This window comes from Lissotriton helveticus, chromosome 11 (assembly GCF_964261635.1).
Source record: "Lissotriton helveticus chromosome 11, aLisHel1.1, whole genome shotgun sequence".
Classification (NCBI taxonomy): domain Eukaryota; kingdom Metazoa; phylum Chordata; class Amphibia; order Caudata; family Salamandridae; genus Lissotriton; species Lissotriton helveticus.
Genome location: NC_136072.1, coordinates 475,483,619 through 475,503,910, shown reverse-complemented (window position 1 = coordinate 475,503,910; position 20,292 = coordinate 475,483,619). Strand labels below are relative to the sequence as shown.

At 51.8% G+C, this 20,292-nt stretch overlaps 1 protein-coding gene across 2 annotated transcripts in view; it reads left to right on the top strand.

Moving 5' to 3' along the window:
• The window catches only part of UGGT1 (UDP-glucose glycoprotein glucosyltransferase 1), an 822,704-nt gene that overhangs the window by 720,392 nt on the left and 82,020 nt on the right, over positions 1-20,292 (top strand). For both annotated transcript variants that reach the window (XM_078666074.1, XM_078666073.1), the window contains one exon: positions 19,204-19,318. In XM_078666074.1, the coding sequence (XP_078522200.1) occupies positions 19,204-19,318 (115 nt within the window). The remainder of the gene's footprint in view (positions 1-19,203; positions 19,319-20,292) is intronic.

Sequence of the window (20,292 nt, the reverse complement as noted above, 5' to 3'; positions counted from 1 at the left end):
TGAAGGTCTGAAACGAGTCATTCCCCCAAGAACACCGCCAGCTCCAGTGTGGAACCTCAATGTGGTCCTCACCAGACTGATGGGACCACCATTTGAACCACTGCACTCGTGTGAACTCCAGTTCCTAACGTGGAAAGTGGCTTTCCTAATTGCTATTACGTCACTGAGGCGTGTTAGTGAGCTGCAAGCGCTCACAATCCAAGAGCCATTCATTCAGATTCATCCAAATAGGGTAGTACTACGTACTAACCCCAAATTCCTTCCGAAGGTGGTGTCACAGTTTCATCTCAACCAAACTATTGACTTACCGGCATTCTTCCAAAACCCACAAACGGTGGCGGAAAGAATGCTCCATACGTTAGACGTACGGAGGGCGTTGATGTACTACATTGACAGAACACAACACTTTAGGAAAACAAAACAACTTTTTGTTGCCTTCTCACCACAACACAAAGGCAACCCTATTTCCAAAGCAGGAATAGCCAGGTGGATTGTTAAGTGCATCCAAATATGTTATCAAAAGGCCAAGCGCACTTTAACGATACCCCCAAGGGCGCACTCCACACTCAAATTGGGGGCATCCATGGCTTTCCTAGGAAACATTCCTTTAGAGGATATTTGCAGAGCAGCCACGTGGATTACACCACATACCTTTACAAAACACTACTGTGTTGATGTACATTCCAAGCAGCAAGCTGCTGTAGGACAGGCTGTTCTCAAGACACTTTTTCAAGTTTCTGCAGCTGGCACGGGCAACCGCCGCTGATGGAGGGACTGCTATGTATTCTATGCTAAGATATGAATTTAGCAGCCCACATGCCTCGAACTGAATATGCTACTTACCAGTATGCATCTGTTCTTGGCATGTAGGGCTGCTAACATTCATATCGCCCACCCTCCTCCCCGGTGCCTGTCGCAGCTGCAGATATACTATTGTATTCAATCATTAGCATGGACATCCTTTACACTTTTCACTCCATCTTCTGCCACAATGGCGAAAAACAATCTGAGGATGGAGCCGATGCCCATGCGCACTGTAGTCCAGGGGAGGAGCCACCTATCTCAGGATACTTCGAAGACTCTTCCAGGACAACAATGTGCGATCATCCGGACCCAACACTAGGCGGCGATCTAATGCTAAGATATGAATGTTAGCAGCCCTACATGCCAAGAACAGATGCATACTGGTAAGTAGCATATTCATTCCTTACCCTTCCATATAAATCAGTATTGTCTTCTACTGCAGTGTATGGTTATTTTGAACAGTGAATGTTCCGTACACCTTTCACTGTCCAATGAAACTGTCCTTGCATAGGGACAAATAGAAACATTTTGAAAACAAATTAGACGCATTGTTTATTATTGCCACATAGCAAACTTTGTTGAACAACAAAGGTGTATGTAATACTAAAGAAACATCAGTGTGTTTGAATATGTGAGTCGCAGATACAAGGCCACCTTGAGAAACGTTTGCTTTGCTAAATAATTATGTCATGCATGAAGTGTAAGACTCCATTAATAAAACATTACAAATGACTGAACTTACGTTAATGGAAGTTGGCAGTGTATTTTCCCAACATGTATAACAGAATTTGCTTCCACTTATTGAAACAAAATGTATATGTGGAATCATTCTACCCACCTCCATGTAGAACACAGCTGGTTAATGCTATTTGTTCAATTATATCTGAAAGAGACACGTTAGTGATAATTTCCTTACCTTAGAATATCCCCAGGCGTCAGACTGGATCCGGAAAGTTTTTCGTCAGCAGTACCCCTGCGCGCCGGATGGTGGCATTGTGCCGCTACGCGGCTGTCGCTGGCGTCTTATGCGCCTGACGACGTCACAGAGACTACTAAGGCGTCACCCATACGCACTGACGTCAGTGCTTTTTTTTTCGCGCCAGCAAACGCAGATCTTTTTTGAGACTTTTGTCTCAAAAAAGATCTGTCTCTACTTCTTTGAGTCTTCTCTACTTGTCTCTACTTCTTTGAGTCTTTGACTCCTGGTGCCATGTAGGTATGCCTGGGTTTAAATCCTGCAGGGACTGTTGCCGTATGATGTCGGTGGCCGACCCCCATGGCGTCTGTCTCTACTGTCTGGTGCGCGACCATGACCCCCGGTCATGTTTCGACTGTCTGGCCATGGCTCCGAAGGCTTTGCAGGAGCGGTCCTGAAAGCTGCTGAAGGCCAAGCAGTCGTCTCAGCGCCGTTCGAGGTCCAGGGGTCGCTCGAAGGACCGACCGCGGAGCCATCACCATCGTTCCTCGGGGTTGAAGTCTTCACACTCTGAATCAGGTAAGACACATCATAAGAAAAAGTCAAAGCGTGTACTCTTTCTGACGTCCCCCCGTCGGTCTCCGTACGCAGACGAGGGGGCCAGGGGTACTTCCCCCATGGCTCAGTTGGAGCCTGTGAGTCCCGCGGCCTACCCACCTTATCCGGGTACGTCTGCGACTCCGGCCCAGGTGCAAGAATTTCTTGCTGCCATGGACCGTCTTATCTGAAAGAGACACGTTAGTATTAGATTCCTTACCTTAGAATATCCCCAGGCGTCAGACTGGATCCGGAAATTTTTGCGTAGCAGTACCCTTGCGCGTCGGTAGGCGTCGTCTGCGGCTCCGCGTCCGTCGGCGTCGTGGGCGCCGTGATGACGTCGTCTGAGTACTTAGACGCCACCTCAGCGTGCTGACGTCAGTTCTTCTTTTTTCCGCGCCAGCTAGCGCAGATCTGGAAAAAGCAGTAACCCTAGTCAATTTTTGACTAACTTTTTGATCCTTTTTGATTGCTATTCGAAGTCTCTCGACTCCGAAACGGTGCCTGCCCCGACTGCCGGGCCCTCTCTTCGAAAGCCAGGCGGGAGCGGTCCCGTAGGCGCCTCGAACTCTGGCAGTCGGTCCCGCGCCGTGAGAGGTCCCGATCCCATGGGACAGGTCGCGGGCTCGGAGCCACCACAGCTCCGAGAGTAGGCCGCACTCCTCCGGGTCGAAGTCGTCGTCAGGTAAGAGGCACAAGAAGTCCAAGCGGCGTCATCGCTCCTCGGACTCCCCCCGACGCTCGCTCGATGCGGCCGGGGGTTCGGGTGACACCGCCCACGCGGCTCTGTCGGAGTCGCGGGCGCCGCGCCCAGCTCCGCACCCTCCGGTCCCTGGGCTGAACGCGTCGCCGGAGGAGATCGAGCGCTTCCTCATGGCCATGAGGAACCTCTCTCCTCCGACGGGCTCCGCGGCGCCTCCGGGCCCAGCGGACCCGTCTGGGAGCCCTAGCGGGTCGGCGGCTCCGGCCCCGACGCCGTCGGGTGCTTCGGCCCCGACGCCGCCGGTGCCTTCGGGCCCGGCGCCGAGGGGCCCAGTTGTTCCGACGCCGCCGGCGCCTTCGGGCCCGGCGCCGCAGGACCCCGCTGGTCCTCCTTCGGGATCTGGTTCGTCGCCGGTGGATCTGACGGCCTCCCCGGCGTCGGACCCTCAGGTGTCGCCTCCGACGCCGTCCTCGGGCGGCGCCGGCCCCGGTCCTACCTCCATTCCTGTTCGGCCGTCGACGGCCCCGCTGGGCGCGCTCCAGACGCCGTTAGGTGAATTTCACTTTTATGAACAGGCCCCATTGGTTGAGGACCCTGAATTTCAGGAGATAGGTGAGGAAGAGGACTGGGAGGGGTCTGAGGACCCTCTGACCAGGGAGTGTCAGTCTCATGAGGACTGGACAGGAGACCTTGGGGAGGCCAGTGGCCTGGACACCTCTCCAGACACTGGGTTTGTCTTTCCTCCTACTGTGGCTTCGGAGGAGGGGGCAACATATAGTGTGGTGCTGATGAGGGCTGCCAAGGCCTTGGGCCTTGACTTCCCCGTCGCGGCCGTGAGGACTAACCTCCTCACTGAGGTCCTTAAACCGCAGTCAAGCTCCGCCGAGCCTCTGCTACCCTTTAATGAGGCCTTGACCGACGTTCTTCTGGGCACTTGGTCCAAGCCTGCTACGGGTTCGCCCGTAGATAGGAACGTGGCCAGGCGCCACCGCCCAGCCCCGGGCGACCCATGTTTCCTGTCCTCCCACCCTACCCCCGAGAGCCTGGTCATCCATGCCTCCAATTCCCAGACCGCATTCCCGTCGGCCCCGCCTGATCCGGAATCCAAGAGGTATGACCAGTATGGGAAGAAGATCTTCTCATCCCTTAGTCTAGGCCTGCGGTCTTCCAACACCGCCTGCCTCTTGGGACATTACACCCACTCTGTGTGGGATAAGGTCGCGGAAGTGCTGCCAGAGTGTCCGTTGGAGGTACGGGCCAAACTTGGCCAAGCCCTTGTGGAGGGCCGGGATGCAGCCAAGTATTCCATCCGGTGTGGGCTGGATACCACTGACTCGCTGGGTAGAGCGATGGCAACGACGGTGGCGGTCAGACGCCACGCCTGGCTGAGGTCCGCCAACTTCTCGGCAGATGTCCAGAGCACGCTCATGGACATGCCGTTCGATGGCCGTCGCCTCTTTGGCGACAAGGCAGACCATGCGCATGAGCGCTTTAAGGACTCCAGGGCTACGGCCAAGTCCTTGGGCCTCTCGGGCCAGCGCCAGCAATCGGCTGCCTTTCACTCCTTTCGTGGCCACGGAAGGGGTGCGCCCACACGTGCCCCCAGCCACGCACCGCAGGGCAATACCCAACGCAGTGGCGGCCGTGGGAACCGCCGTCCGGCGGTCGGGGGCAGCGGCGAGGTCAGTCCACACCTTCCCCCGCAGCATCCGCCTCGAAACCCTCCTAGTCCGTGCTTTCAGGCCCATGTGACGCCAGTGGGGGGCAGGGTTCGCCATCACCACCTCCACTGGCGCACTGTCACATCGGACAGGTGGGTGCTGCAAATCGTCCGAAGGGGCTACTCCCTCCCCTTCGAGGCGACTCCTCCAGCCATGCCACCGCAGAACCACCGTGTATCGGGGGATCATTTGCGACTTCTGCAGGAGGAAGTTACGGCCCTCTTGGTCAAGGGGGCCATCGAGCGCGTTCCTGGGCCAGAAGTAGGGTGTGGTTGCTACTCCCACTACTTTCTGGTACCCAAGAAGGGCAAAGGGGGCCTACGCCCTATCTTGGACCTAAGGAACGTCAACGGCTTCCTCCGGAAGGAGAAGTTCAAAATGCTGACTCTGGCTCAGGTTCTGGCTGCCCTGGATCCAGGAGACTGGATGGTAGCGTTGAACTTGCAGGACGCTTACTTTCATATCCCCGTCCTGCCTGGACACCGGCGCTACCTGCGGTTCATGGTGGGCCGCGAGCACTTTCAATTTACCATGCTCCCCTTCGGCCTTACCAGCGCCCCACGGGTGTTCACAAAGGTGATGGCGGTGGTCGCAGCTCATCTGCGCAGGTTAGGGGTTTCAGTCTTCCCCTACCTCGACGACTGACTGTTGAAGGCGGGCTCGCCCCAGACAGTCGTCAGCCACCTCCAGACGACGGCGGACCTCCTGCACCAGCTGGGGTTCTCCATCAATGTGCCGAAGTCACACCTGTGCCCCCCTCAGAAGCTCCTCTTCATCGGAGCGGTTCTGGACTCGGCGCGGTTTCGGGTTTATCCGCCCGAACAGCGGGTCCGGGATATTCAGGCTCTGATTCCCATCTTTCAGCTGTTATCCCGGGTTTCAGTCAGGTTGACGCTGCGGCTTCTGGGGCTGATGGCCTCCTGCATCCTGCTGGTGCATCACGCCAGGTGGCGGATGCGGGCTCTGCAGTGGGACCTGAAGTTTCAGTGGGCCCAGCATCAGGGCAACCTATCCGACCACGTCCTGATCTCGGAGGGCACTGCGAGACAGCTGCAGTAGTGGCTTACGGACCGCGATTGGGTCAGCGGCAGATCCCTCTCCCTTCCCCAACCGGAGCACGTAGTTGTGACGGACGCGTCCCTCCAGGGCTGGGGAGGCCACATGGGAGAGGCGGAGATCAGAGGCCTCTGGTCTCCGGCGGAGACCCGGCTCCACATCAACCTGTTGGAGCTCAGGGCGATTCGTCTAGCACTGAAGGCATTCCTCCCCTCTGTCCGGGGGAGTGTAGTGCAGGTGTTCACGGACAACACCACCGCCATGTGGTACTGCAACAAACAAGGCGGGGTGGGGTCGTGGATCCTTTGTCAAGAGGCTCTTCGCCTTTGGCAATGGCTGGAACGCCAGGGCGTGACCCTGGTGGCTCAATACCTGGCGGGTTCTCTGAACGCCAGGGCGGACGAGCTCAGCCGTCATTGCATGATGGATCACGAATGGCGTCTGAACTCGGACGTGGCGCAAGGCCTCTTTCAGCGATGGGGAGAGCCTTGCTTAGATCTATTCGCCACCGAAGAGAACGCGCAATGTCATCAGTTCTGCGCGTTGGAATTTCCAAGGCGGCACTCGCTCGGAGACGCTTTTCGTCGCGAGTGGAGTTGCGGTCTGTTGTACGCCTTTCCGCCTATACCACTTCTGCCCAGAGTGCTGAAGAAGATCAAGCGCGACCGGGCCCAAGTCATCCTTGTGGCTCCGGACTGGGCGAGAAGGTACTGGTATCCAGAGCTACTCAGTATGTCAGTCGATCCCCCGGTTTGTCTGCCTCTTCAGGAGGACCTTCTGTCGCAGCAGCAGGGGACGGTCCTCCACCCGAACCTGTCCAGTCTCCACCTCCATGCTTGGAGATTGAGCGGCGCCAGTTGAGGCCATTTGACTTGCCTCCTGAAGTTTGTAACATCATTCTGGCAGCCAGGCGTCCCTCCACAAAGTCGGTATACGCCTGCAGGTGGAACAGATTTGTGGCATGGTGCACAGCAAAGGCTGTGGATCCCCTCAATGCCCCTCTTTCTGAGGTCCTTCTCTTCCTTCTTTCTCTTGCCCAGCAGGGCTCTGCTCTGGGCACTATCACGGGCTACCTTTCTGCCCTTTCAGCCTTTCTCAGGCTGCCTGATCAACCTTCTTTGTTCAAGTCCCCTATTGTTAACAGATTTCTTAAGGGCATCACACACACGTTTCCTCCTGTTCCGTTTGTGTTGCCTCAGTGGGACTTACATTCTGATGTGCGCTCCCTTTGAGCCACTTCACAACTGTCCTCTTCGCCTTCTTACTCTGAAGACTGCTTTCCTGGTTGCCATCACCTCTGCCAAGAGAGTGAGTGAGCTCCAGGCCCTTTCTTGTAATCCACCTTTCCTTTCTGTCCATCCGGACAAAGTGGTGCTGCGTACCAAACCTTCTTTCCTGCCCAAGGTTGTCACGGCCTTCTACATCGGGCAGTCTATCACCTTGCCAACCTTCTTCCCGCCACCGCATCCCTCTAAAGAGGAAGAGCGGCTCCACCGTCTGGACCCAAAACGTGCGCTCTCATTCTACTTGGATCGCACACGCCAGTTCCGGGTGGATGACCAACTCTTTGTTGGTTACGTGGGCGCGAAGAAGGGGAAAGCGGTGCACAAGAGGACCATCTCCCGGTGGCTCATCCTGTGTATCCATGCATGCTTCTCCTTGGCTCGGAAGGAGCCTCCTGCTGGATTGCGGGCTCATTCTACCCGAGCCACGGCGACTACCACTGCCCTGGGCAGGGGGGTGCCCTTACAAGATATCTGTCAGGCAGCTACGTGGGCATCGTTGCACACGTTTGCGAGACACTACTGCCTGGACAGCCAAGTCCGGAGGGATGGCTTCTTTGGCCGTTCCGTCCTCCGGGACTTTCTGGTGTGATTATTGGTTCGCAGGCCCACCACCGGGGTTGGTATTGCTGGGGTATCTATTCTAAGGTAAGGAATCTAATACTAACGTGTCTCTTTCAGATGCACAAGTTACTACTTCTGTAACGATATATCTGTAAGAGACATTAGTTAGTATTAGATTCCTTACCGACCCACCCATCCTCCCCGTTCTGCGAACCAATATCTAGGGTTAGGGTTGTCCCCTTTCAGGGCCCTAGTTTCAATGGCACCAGTGTTGGTTTTTAACATGGCTCTGCGTTTCTGGCGCGGAAAAGCTGTGTCTAAGAACTGACGTCAGCACGCGGAGGCGGCGTCTAAGTACTCCGACGACGTCATCACGGCGCCCACAACGCCGACAACGGACGCGGAGCCGCAGACGACGCCTACCGACGCGCAAGGGTACTGCTACGCAAAAATTTCCGGATCCGGTCTGACGCCTGGGGATATTCTAAGGTAAGGACTCTAATACTAACTAATGTCTCTTACAGATATATCGTTACACAAGTAGTAACTTGTGCTTCAGGCCTCGGGCTCCCGCAGGCGCGCCTTCGGTCCCAGCTGGGGGCCCTTCATTGCCGCCGGCTCCGCTACCAGTGGCTCCGGCCCCGGCGCCTCAAGGTCCTAAACCAGCAGCTCCGGCCCGGCGCAGCAGGGTCCTCCACCGGCGGCCCCGGAGTCTCCCTCGGCTCCGTTCTTGGTGCCGTAATGGGTCCCGTTCGTTCCACCTCCGCCGTTGCCCGGGTTTCCGGACAATTTTGCTCCGGGTTGGGACCCTAATTGGGACACGGAGCCGGATTGGTGCCGTTCCCGGCGCCGTTGGACCATTTGTATCCCCCCCTCCCCGCTGCAGCTACCTGTGCCACGGGCGGTGGAGGAGGGGCCGACTGCTGGGAGGGGTTTAAGGACCCTCTTACTCTGCAGGGTGAGTCTAAACAGGAGTGGGCGGAGGATGTAGGTGGCCTTGACCTCTCCTCTGAGCCTGGTTTTCTGTCTCCTCCTGTTGTCCCAGAGTAGGGCGCCACATATACTGTGTTGCTCCGTAGAGCAGCTGAGGCCCTTGACCTTGATCTGCCTACTGTCACTCAACACCAACCTCCTCACTGAAGTTCTTCAGCCGGCAGCAAGCTCTATGGAGCCTCTGCTTCCGTTCAATGAGGCGTTAACAGATGTTTTGATGGGCACCTGGTCTAGACCAGCCACAGGGGTTCCTGTGGATAAGAACGTGGCCAGGCGTCATCGCCTGGCACCGGGTGACCCTGCCTTTTTAACAAACCACCCAACTCCGGAGAGCCTGGTCATTCAGGCCTCCACTTTCCAAAGCGCATTCCCTACCACCTGCCGGATAAGGAATCCAAGAAGCTGGAGCAGTTTGCAATAAAAAAAAAAAATCCTCTGCCAGCTTGGGGCTGTGGTCGGTGAACACCGCTTGCCTCTTGGGCCGCTACTCTCACGCTGTGTGGGACACGGTGGTGCAGACGCTGTGCCAGTGTCCTCAGTACTTTCCCAAGCTGTTGCTGAGGGGAAAGACGCTGCAAAGTTCGCCACCCGGTGTGGATTGGACACCGCGGACTCTCTGGGTGGGGCGATCTCCACGACAGTGGACGTCCGTCACCACGCAGAGGTCCACAGGGTTTTTGGTGGATGTTCAAAGTTCCCTCATGGCCAGACCCTTTGATGGTACTCGCCTGTTTGGCGATAAGGCAGACCGTGCGCTAGAGCGTTTAAGCACTCTCGGGCTACGGCCAAGTCCTTGGGTCTCTTCACCACGCGCCCGGCCACATCTGCTTTACATTCCTTTCGTGGCCACGGAAGGGGCGCCCCAACCCGTTAGTTCGGCCAGAAGCCTGCGCAGAACCAACCTCAGCGCGGACGTGGTGGCCGCCGTGGCGGCACAGAGGGCCAGCGTGCGGGTCAGTCCACCTCCGCTCCCGCAGCATCCGCCTCAAAGCCTTCCTAGTCCAAGCTTTGGGGTGCACCCCGCGCCGGTGGGCGGCAGGATACATCACCTCCCCCACTGGCGTTCTGTCACCTCGGACAGGTGGGTGCTGCAAATCGTCCGAAGGGGCTACTCCCTCCCCTTCGAGTCTGCACCCCCAGCCATGCCACCTCAGTTCCACTGCATGTCGGGGGATCACTTTGTGCTTCTCCAACAGAAAGTCACGGACCACTTGGCCAAGGGTGCAATCGAATGTGTTCGTGGGCCAGAAGTAGGATGTTGTTGTTATTCCCACTACTTTCTGGTCCCCAAAAAGGAGTAAGGGGGCCCGCGCTCCAACTTGGACCTCTGGAACGTCAATCGCTTCCTCCGGAAGGAGAAGGTAAATATGTTGACTCTGGCTCAAGTCTTGGCTGCCTTCGACGGTGGAGACTGGATGGTAGCATTGGACTTGCGGGACACCTATTTTCATATCCCCGTCCTGCCGGCCCATCTGCTTTACCTGCGGTTCACGGTAGGCCAAGAGCATTTTCAATTTGCCGTGCTCCCCTTCAGCCTTACCAGCGCCCTTCGGGTGTTCACGAAAGTGATGGCCGTGGTCGCAGCTCATCTGTGCAGATCAGAGGTTTCAGTCTTCCCCTATCTCAACGGCTGGCTGTTGGGAAGGCGGGCTCGCCCCAGGCAGTCATTTCCCACCTCCTACATATGTTGGGGTTCTCCATCAACGTGCCGAAGTCGCACCTGAGTCCCTCTCAGAAGCTCCCCTTCAGCGGATCTTTATTCGATGCAGTTTTGGGTTTAACCTCCCAAGCAGCGAGTCCAGGATATTCAGGCTATGATTCCGATCTTTCAGCCTCTATCCCGGGTTTCGGTCAGGATGACCCTCCGGCTCTGGGACTGATGGCCTCCTGCATCCTGCTAGTGCAACATGCCAGATGGCATATGCGGGCTCTGCAGTGGGACCTGAAGTTCCAGTGGGCACAGCAGCAGGGCAACCTGTCTGATCATGTCCAGATCTCGGAGGGCACTGCACGACAATTGCAGTGGTGGCTCACGAATCGCGATTGTGTCAATAGCAGATCCCTCTCCCGTCCCCAACCGGAACACACAGTGTTGACAGATGCGTCCTTCCTGGGATGGGGCGGCCACTTGGGAGAGGTGGAGATAAGAGACCTCTGGTCTCCGGCAGAGTCCCGGCTCCATATAAACCTTTTGGTGCTTTGGGCGATCCAACTTGCACTGAAAGCATTCCTTCCTCTGTCCGGGGAAGTGTAGTGCAGGTGTTCACGGACAACACCACCGCCATGTGGTATTGCAACAAACAGGGCGGGGTGGGGTCGTGGACCCTATGTCAGGAGGCTCTGCGCCTCTGGACATGGCTGGAACATCAAGGCATTACCTTGGTGGTTCAACGCCTGGCAGGTTCTCTGAATGCCAAGGCGGATGAACTCAGTTTTCGACCTTCCTCGCAAAGTCTGTGATGTCATTCTGGCAGCCAGGCGTCCCTCCACTAAAACGGTGTACGCCTGTAGGTGGAACACATTTGTGGCATGGTGCACAGCAAAGGCTGTGGATTCCCTCTCTGCCCCTCTTTCCAAGGTCCTTCTGTTCCTTCTCTTTGGTTCAGCAGGGCTCTGCTCTGGGCACTATCAAAGGTTATCTTTCGGCCATCTCCGCCTTTCAACGGCTTCCAGATCAGCCTTCTCTTTTTAAGTCCCCGGTTGTTAATCGCTTCCCCAAAGGCATTACACACACGTTTCCTCTCGTGCCTTTCATAATGCCTCAATGGGACTTAAATCTTGTCTTGACCTATCTGATGTGCTCTCCTTTTGAGCCCCTTCATAACTGTCCTTAACGTCTTCTTACTCTCAAGACGGCTTTCCTGGTAGCTATCACCTCTGCCAGAAGAGCGAGTGAGCTCCAGGCTCTTTCTTCTAAACCTCCTTTTCTTTCTGTTCTTCTGGACAAGGTGGTTTGAAGGACCTGTCCTTCTTTCCTGCCAAAGGTTGTCACGCCCTTCTGCATCGGGTAGACCATCACTTTGTCCACCTTCTTTCCGCCTCTGCATCCTTCAAAAAAGGAAGAGGGGCTCCACCGTCTGGACCCAAAACGTGCACTCTTGTTTTATCTGAAGAGCACACAACAGTTCCAGGTGGATGACCAGCTCTTTGTGGGTTACGTGGGCACCAAAAAAGGTCTGGCCGTGCACAAACGGACCATCTCTCGGTGGGTCGTTCTGTGCATCAAAGCATGTTACTCGTTCGCTAAGAGGGAGCCTCCTGTGGGGCTGCGTGCCCATTCTACAAGGGCAACGGCGGCCACTACTGCCTTGGGATGCGGCGTTCCCTTCCAGGACATTTGTCAAGCAGCTACGTGGGCCTCGCTGCACATGTTTACCAAGCATTACTGCCTTGACAGTTGAGTCCGGAGAGACGGCTTCTTTAGCCATGCTGTCCTATGTGACTTTCTGGTGTAATCTTGTTCGCAGACCCACCACCTGGGCTTGTATTGCTGGGGTATCTATTCTAAGGTAAGGAATCTATCTCTAACGTATCTCTTTCACGATATATCTGTAAGGGACATTAGTTAGTGATAGATTCCTTACCGCCCCATCCATCCTCCTCGTTCTACTAACTGATTTCTAGGGTTAAGGTCATCCCCTTTCAGGGTCCTAGTTTCATGGCACCAGTGTTTAGTTTCTTGCATGGCTCTGCATTCCTGGCACGGAAAGTTGTGTGCAGAACTGACGTCTGCGTGCATAGGTGGCGCCTAAGTAGTCATACTGCGATGGCCGCGGAGCCGCACAACACCACCTTCCAAAGCGCACGGTACTGCTGACGAAAAACTTTCTGTATCCAGTCTGACGCCTGGGGATATTCTAAGGTAAGGAATCTATCACTAACGAACGTCTCTTACAGATATATTGTTACACAAGTAATAACTTGTGCATTAAAACCTAATGAGGTAAACATGCTCCCTGTAATATGCGATCCTTGCCGATCTGTCTTTATGTATCAAGTACACATTAGGTGAGTATTGCTGTCACATTTTCTAGTCTACTCACAGCTGTACCAAGTGATTAGTCCACTGTTGAATCTCCTCTTTGAAGGAACTTGAACCTCCCTTTGAGCACCTCCACTGCGAAGCCTACATTGTAGTTAAGTGACCCAGGGGATTCTTTCACAGATGTCAAGACAGAGGTCCTTCTGTGTTGCAATGTACTTATTCTCCCACTCAGCATATTTGTTGGACGGAGGTGGCGCTGCCGCTCTCATCCTCCTTGGTCTGTTGGCGGCTTTTGACACTGTGGATCACAAGCTACTGCAAAGAAGGCTGGAAACGTTGGTGGATAAGGGCCTGACACTTGCCCTGCTATCCTCCTTCCTGGAGACAAACAGTGACACTGGGACAGTTTAATTAATCTCCCTATGTCCTTCCGTGTGGAGTCCCACAGGGCTCGTCACTCAGCCCAACACTTTTTAACATTTATGTATCAGAACTCGCCCCTCTGATCCAAGACTTCGGTTTTAACCTCACCTCATACCCAGATGACACAGATCGTGGTGGCAGCGTATAAAGGTCAAGCCTCCCCATCTTTGTAGTTTCAAAACTGTATGAGGGAAATAAACAGATGGATGGGAACGCACTGTCTCAAATTAAACTCTGAAGTGGTGATCTTTGGGAATATGCAACCCCGCTGGGACCACCTCTGGTGGCTGGCAGAAATGGGGGGAACTACCAAAACTGGTTCCTAAAGCGAAAAGTTTCGGGGTGTTAATTGAAAACAAGTTCACCCTATCGCAGCAATAGTTTTTTTTTATTTTTGTCAATACTATTGTGTCCACCTCCCATTTCCTGATAAAAAAAACTGAAGAAGATCTTACCGTATATTCCCGTTGACTCCCAAAGAACGGTAGTGACCGCTCTCGTTCAGTATAAGTTAGACTACTGCAACTGACTTTATTTGAATACGCAGAAACAGTGCCTTAACAAGCTACAGATGGAACAAAACGCTGCCGCAAGACTTATACTGAATGTCCCCAAATACGAGTCAGTTGCTAAGGGAATTCGAAGACTCCACTGGCTTCCGGTAGTGCACCGTATTAAGTTCAAGACACTATGCTTGGCTTACAAGGCCTTGAACAACACCGGACCAATGTTTCTCAGTAATCTTTTTTTCTTGGTACCAGCTGGTTAGACAGTTGCGCTCTACTGATGCTAAACTGATGCGGGTTCCAAGGATTCGAACGACATGCTGGGGAGGCCAAAGTATCTCCTATGGTGCAGCAAGGCTATGGAACATGCTTCCAATTGATATTAGAAATGCTAGCTCACTGACCTCTTTTAGAAAGGGTCTTAAAATCTGGCTATTTCAGGATTAGATCCCTGCCGGGCTTATCACTGTCGTAGCGCCAAGACCCCTTATGGTATTCGTGCGCTCATTACATTTTATTAGCATAACCTCATTTGTAGTATTCAACTGTCTCAGTTGCACATGCAGCGGTGAATCTAAGTTCCAGGAATTTTTTGTGCCATGTGCGCGCTAATGTTATGGCGAGAGGGGTGGGATGTATATAGCTTCTTCCCCTTTTGCATAGCCATGTAGGTCCTTTGCTGGGCTCTGTTTGCAATGGATGCTGATGCATCACATTGTTCACCCCACTTTCGTATTCTGCAGGTGTTAGTTCTTCAATATTCATATTGACTGTCCCCTCTTCATCTTTGGCAGGAGGAAAGTCTACATAATCTGTGTACAAATAAATAGTTCAATTTTTAATAGTATTATAATAACAGATGTTTACAAAAGTGTTAATGAACACTTTCAACTAATAGTTATGTCCATTTAGATGACAACATAAGCTATTGATTTACAAGTATAAGAGTTGCATGTGGTTTAGACCATGCTTCTGTACGTTAGTTAATTAAGGTATTTAATGCAGCAATACTGTGTATGGATTTTTGACATTTAACAAGTGTGTATCTTATGTATAACAGTGGACTTCCTAGTTGATGGATCTGCATATGCATACTCTTCTGTACTTTCGGTGTCAGTTGGCCTACATCATGCATCCGAGACATACAAAAAAGTAATAGATGAAATGCTTGAATTAATTCCAGCCACAAGTAATTACTCGGGCCGCGTTGCAGTTCATTGTTATTTTGACCACCATGCCACCTCATTTTGGATCCAGCCATATGCAAAGCAATTTTGACCCAGCTCCAGTGGTAACAGTCCTGCCTGAACTGCCACACCAGGTCCTTCCTGACCCGGAGCACATGCAACCCCAGATATACTTGTATACATCAGTACATCCTGTACCTGGCACCAAAGTGTATTGCTCCATCTCTATTGTTGATGTGGTAGTCATTTAATGCCTTCTTCCCTGTCTGTCCACAGTTCATAATAATAATAAATGAGTTTCTAAAGCGCATGGTCATACTATCCGGTATGTACCAGCGCTGCCGCTAATTACCCGTCCCTGATCAGATCACGCAGGCTGAAATCCGTATCTTACAGAGGCCTACTGTGTGGAAAAGCCAAGTTTTTAATTGTTTTCGGAAGATCCCTTCCGATGGTTCAGTCCTGAGTGACTGCGGAAGGTCATTCCAGAGTTTGGCAGCCAGCCATCTGAAAGATCATCCACCCCCTACCCTCCTTGCCACCCCCCCCCCCCCCACACCCCATCTGCGCTCTTTTCATTATTCCCACAGATCTCAGAGCCCTGGTAGGTATGTAAGGGGTCAGTAGATTGTGGAGGTAGCTAGGGCCTTCTCCCTGCAGGATACGGTGACTAATGCAAAGAGCTTTGAACAAAATTCTCTCCCTAACCGGGAGCCAGTGTAGCATTGCGAGAGCGTTCTTGGGTGGGGCTCTTCTGGGCAGCCTCAAAACCAGGCGAGCTGCCGCATTTTGAATTCCTTGCAGTCTTTGAACACACCTCCTATTTGCCCCAAGGTACAACGCATTCCCGTTGTCCAGGCGTGATGTCACCAGTGTGTGGACCAGCGTTTTTCTATTAGCTGCAGGGAGCACATCTACTGTCTTCTGGAGGACCTTCAATATTCCGAAACATTTTCTGGCAACCACCCTGCTGTGGTGGTCGAAGGAAAGTGTCGGGTCCAACCATATCCCCAGGTTCTTAACCTGTTCATTGGGAGTGGGGGTGGAGCTCAAGGACTGGGGCCACCACCTTGAGGTCCATAAAGACGGAGTCCTGCCCACTATTAGAACCTCCGTCTTGTTTCCATTCAATTACTAGCCATCCAGACCTCTAGCTCCTGTAAGCAAGTGGAGAAATTGGTGCTGCCTTTTCATGGGCTTGCAAAAGGGATACCACTAGTTGCGTGTCATCCGCACATGACACAACACTGTCTTATTTGGCAATTAGGTCTACTAAGGGGGACATATATAAATTAAAAAGGTTGGGACTAAGGATAGACCCCTGGGGTACTCCTTGTGTAAGCCTAATGCTTTTTTAGTAAAACGACCTCTGAGACACTTGGAAACTCCTATCTTGTAGGAAGGATCTCATCCATTCCGAGGCCCATTTGTTCAGCCCTCCTTTTTTGAGGCAGCGCAGGAGTAAAGAGTGGTTGACGGTATCAAAAGCGGTGCTGATGTCAAGGAGCACCAGCGCTACCGTCTTACCCTGATCTGCATGCCTACATATAGTTTCAGTAGATACCAACAGAGCTGACTCCATTGAATATGAGGCCCGAAAGCCTGACTGAGTGGGATGTAAAAGGTTGTGCTCATTCATATACGAGGTTAGTTATATGTTAACCACTTTTTCCGCGATTTTGGCAAAGTATGGAAGGAGCGAAACTGGTCGATAATTATCCAACTGGCTTGCCTTCCCCCCCTGTTTTTTTCTTAATTGGGATGACTACCGCCTCCTTCCATTGCCTGGGGACCGCCCCTGCTTCGTAGGAGAGTTTCAGGAGGTGACCAATATAGGGAGCAAAAACTTCCATACTCTTTCTTAAGGTCTTGGGTTTTGTGGGGTCCTTAGGTGAGCCGGACTTGATGCTTAAGGCAATGGTTTTAAGCTCCTCCAATGATGGGGGATAAATCTAGAGAGGTGCGGGGCCTTCACTATGCTAGGCTCCTCATCGCCTGCTCCCCCTCCGTTTCTTGCCTCATCCTGGAAGGTGGAATAGATTTTTACTGCCTTGTCTGAGAAAAAATCTGCAATCAGGTTGCAGGTTTCTACTGAGCAACTATTTGGCAGGGAGGTTCTGGTAAGTGATGATATGTCCTTCAAAATTCCAAATAATTTCCGCCATCTCAATTCTCGAGTTATAGTAAGTTGCTTGAGTCCTTCTTATTAGTGAGTGATAGGTTCTAAGTTTTGTTTTGTATTCAGCCTCCTTAAAATCGGAGGAGTCTCTCCTCCAGACCCGTTCAGCGGTTTTACACGAGGACTTCATTCTCCTAAGTTCATCATTGAACCAAGGCGCAGATTTTGACTGTCTCCTGGGGGCCCTAGTCGCCCAAGACGCAGCTTGATCTAGTGCCATGGTGATCCTATTGCCTAGAGCAGTGCATGCTGTATTGATGTCATTGCCAGCTGGTGACCCTCCCAACTGCAGGGCATCATCGAACTTGGCAGCGGAGAACTTCACCCACTTCATCTGTAGGCTACCAGTCCCCACCTTCATACGAGGAGTGGCTCTGGGAACTACCACATTGAAGGGGATCAGATAATGATCTGACCAAGGCACCGCGATGGGACGCTCAATTGTTAGCCCCCCCCCCAGTTGGCGAAAATAGGCTCCAATAAATGGCCCTGTTGATGGGTAGGGAGGGAAGATTGCAGACCCATCTGTAGTGTAGCCATTTCTTGACAAAGTTCTTGCGCGGCAGAGTTCTCCTTTTCATCAAAGTGTAGGTTCAAGTACCCCAGCTCCAGCAATTTGGAATACCGGAGTGCCGGTTGTATGACTTGAGGCTGGGCGCAAACAATATGCTTGGTACCGGTGGTCTATAAATGAAGCATCCCTTAATGATATAGATGTCGGCTGCCTTAATTGTGAAGAAGCCCGCCTCACTAGCCTCCATTTTCACCAGATCTAAGGAGCAATGTATTGCTAGATTATGAATGATGGCTATGCCCCCCTCTCCTCCCTTTGCAGTCCAGCCTGATAATCCCGTAATTCATAGTAAAGTCAAAGGAAAGTCCACATTTGTAAAGCGCACAATCACCCGTAAGGGTCTCTAGGCGCTGGGGGCCGTCGGGAAGATTAAGCGAGCTATTGCCCAGAGTCACATAGTGCTGGGCTAACCTGCCGCCGGAGCCGGGGATCGAACCGTGGTTCCCAGATTCCAGCGTCAGTCGCCCTGGCCGCGGCGCCACATCTCTTCCTATAGGAAGGGCCTCAAGGATTTCAGGTGCAGAATCCTCACTCAGCCAGGTTTTGGTCAGAAACATGATATCCGGCTTATAATCAGTCTGATATTCATGGATCTCCAGTTTATGCCTACTAAGGGATCTGCAGTTGACCAGAACTAAGTTAAATTTATGTTCCTGCTTATCTACTTCTAGGATTTTCCTCAATTTAAATGGCCAGTGGTTGCAGTTCTGCATGTTATCTCCCAGTTGAACATTATGCCTACATTTAGCTGCAATGCGGGGGCGCAAACTGTGCAACTGTTTGGAGGAGTATTTTATGATTTCCATGGGAGGAGAAGAGGTTCTGGCCCCCGGCCCCGAAAGGTCGTGGACGGGCGCAGACTGGCTTGCTTTTGGCGCGCCCACTGCACGCGTCCACTACCTGTAATCTGTGGCATGTGCCTTAGTTAGGTATCCTCCCCTCCCCACTAGAGCGCTAACTGTCACTCTGCCCTGGGAAACCGTAAGTGCTCTGCCCTTCTTCCCAGCCCTCCGTACAATCGGCACAAGATCGCCGCGGCAGGCCAGGGCGGGAGAGACTGGCCTGTGACTCAGCAACCTAGCCAGCCGCAAGTAGTTGCAGTAGCGAAACCCCCCAGCAATTCAGTGCAGAAATCAGTACATTTTAAAAAACACATTCAACCAGGTTTGCACATAGTTTTTCCTTTTTCCTGGTACAAACGTCATCTCTCCTTTTCTACAGATCTTCAATACTATGTTTGTGGTTTCCCACAATATTTAAATGGTCTTGAGTAGTACTGTATATAGGATTCTTTTTTTAAATCTGGGACCTTTCTTGCTAAAATGACCGGTTTCTGCATATTGTGCTTTATTTATTTCGGGGTTTCATAAAGCACTGTGTCTCCTTTCACTACTTATAAGTCATAGAGGTTTGAAAAATACAGTAGGATGTAAGGTTAGAGTTTAGATGCGCAAATGGCTAACCATGTTTGTAATTCTTAGACTGCAGCCCCATATTTGTGTTGCACTGTAGCATTTGAAACATAGCCATCACTAATATGTAATGTCTTTGTGCTGGTCACTGTGAACATAAATATCTTCTGAATGCTGAAAAAATCCAAAATTACTATTTTTGATTGTGAGTGCTATTTATTCTGCTAACGAAAACTTGCCTGGTGACTTCTAAATTACTTAGATGATGATTTGAAAATCTGTACTGTTTATTCTTTCTAGCGCCTTGTATGTTGTGGATTTGAAGAAGTTCCGTAAAATAGCAGCTGGTGATCGCCTCCGAGGACAGTACCAAGGGCTGAGCCAAGACCCCAACAGTCTCTCCAACCTTGATCAGGTGTGCATTTTTGTTATTAAGACTTCATTCTGGGTTTGAAATATGTTTTAGCAACTTAAGTCGGTTTTAGATCAGGCTCATAGCCTGGTTCATTCAGGATTTAGTACAGTATATTAATATTTTGAAGCGCACTTTACATTTTATGAGCATTTTACCCCAGGGAGTATTTTGGAAAATAATAGTAAATAGTGTGCACTGCTCCAGAAACATTAAATAAAAACAGATTTTTGTGTGGGATAGGGCTCTTTCCTCAAGCGAAATGCTGTGAAATGGGTGGCAAATAATACCTTTGGAAGCCCAATGATCCTGCAATGTAGGACAGACCTGGATGTTTTTTAACCCCTTCCGCGCTCATGACGAGCTGAGCTCGTCATGAGTGACGACGCTCGTACGCTCATGACGAGCTGAGCTCGTCATGTAACGCGTTTTTTAAAAAAACGCAGCGCACAGCGGGAAAGCCGCTAGCGCGCATGCGGTTAAACACATCTCTAAACTTCATGTTAGGGGGCTCTCACAAACACGTGATCGAATCACCTGCTATATTGGAAATACCAAAAGTGATAAAGCAAAAATTGCAAAACAAGATTTGTCCTATCATGCTCCGATCTTATGTAACGTTTTAGTTTGGTCCGGTGGCTCAGTACACTCATCCTTTCATTGTTCTGAGTTCAAAAGTGCAATTGAGGTGGCATACAATTTTAATCTGTTTATAATCGAGGCTTCCACTGGAGAGAATGAGTGCTCTACAAATACATCTGTTTATTAGGTTTTCTAGTGTCTAAATATTGCCTTTAACTTGCCATCTTTTCAGAGAGGCCCTAAAATGCATCTGTGTGATACCTTCTTACTCTTAACAAATTCCTTTTTTCAATATGAATTCTAATATGGCAGACTATATTTAATGCTTATCTGTTATATTTTAAGAGGAATATTTGAGGATTGAGCCCTAAGAAAATGTAAGCGAAATATGTGGC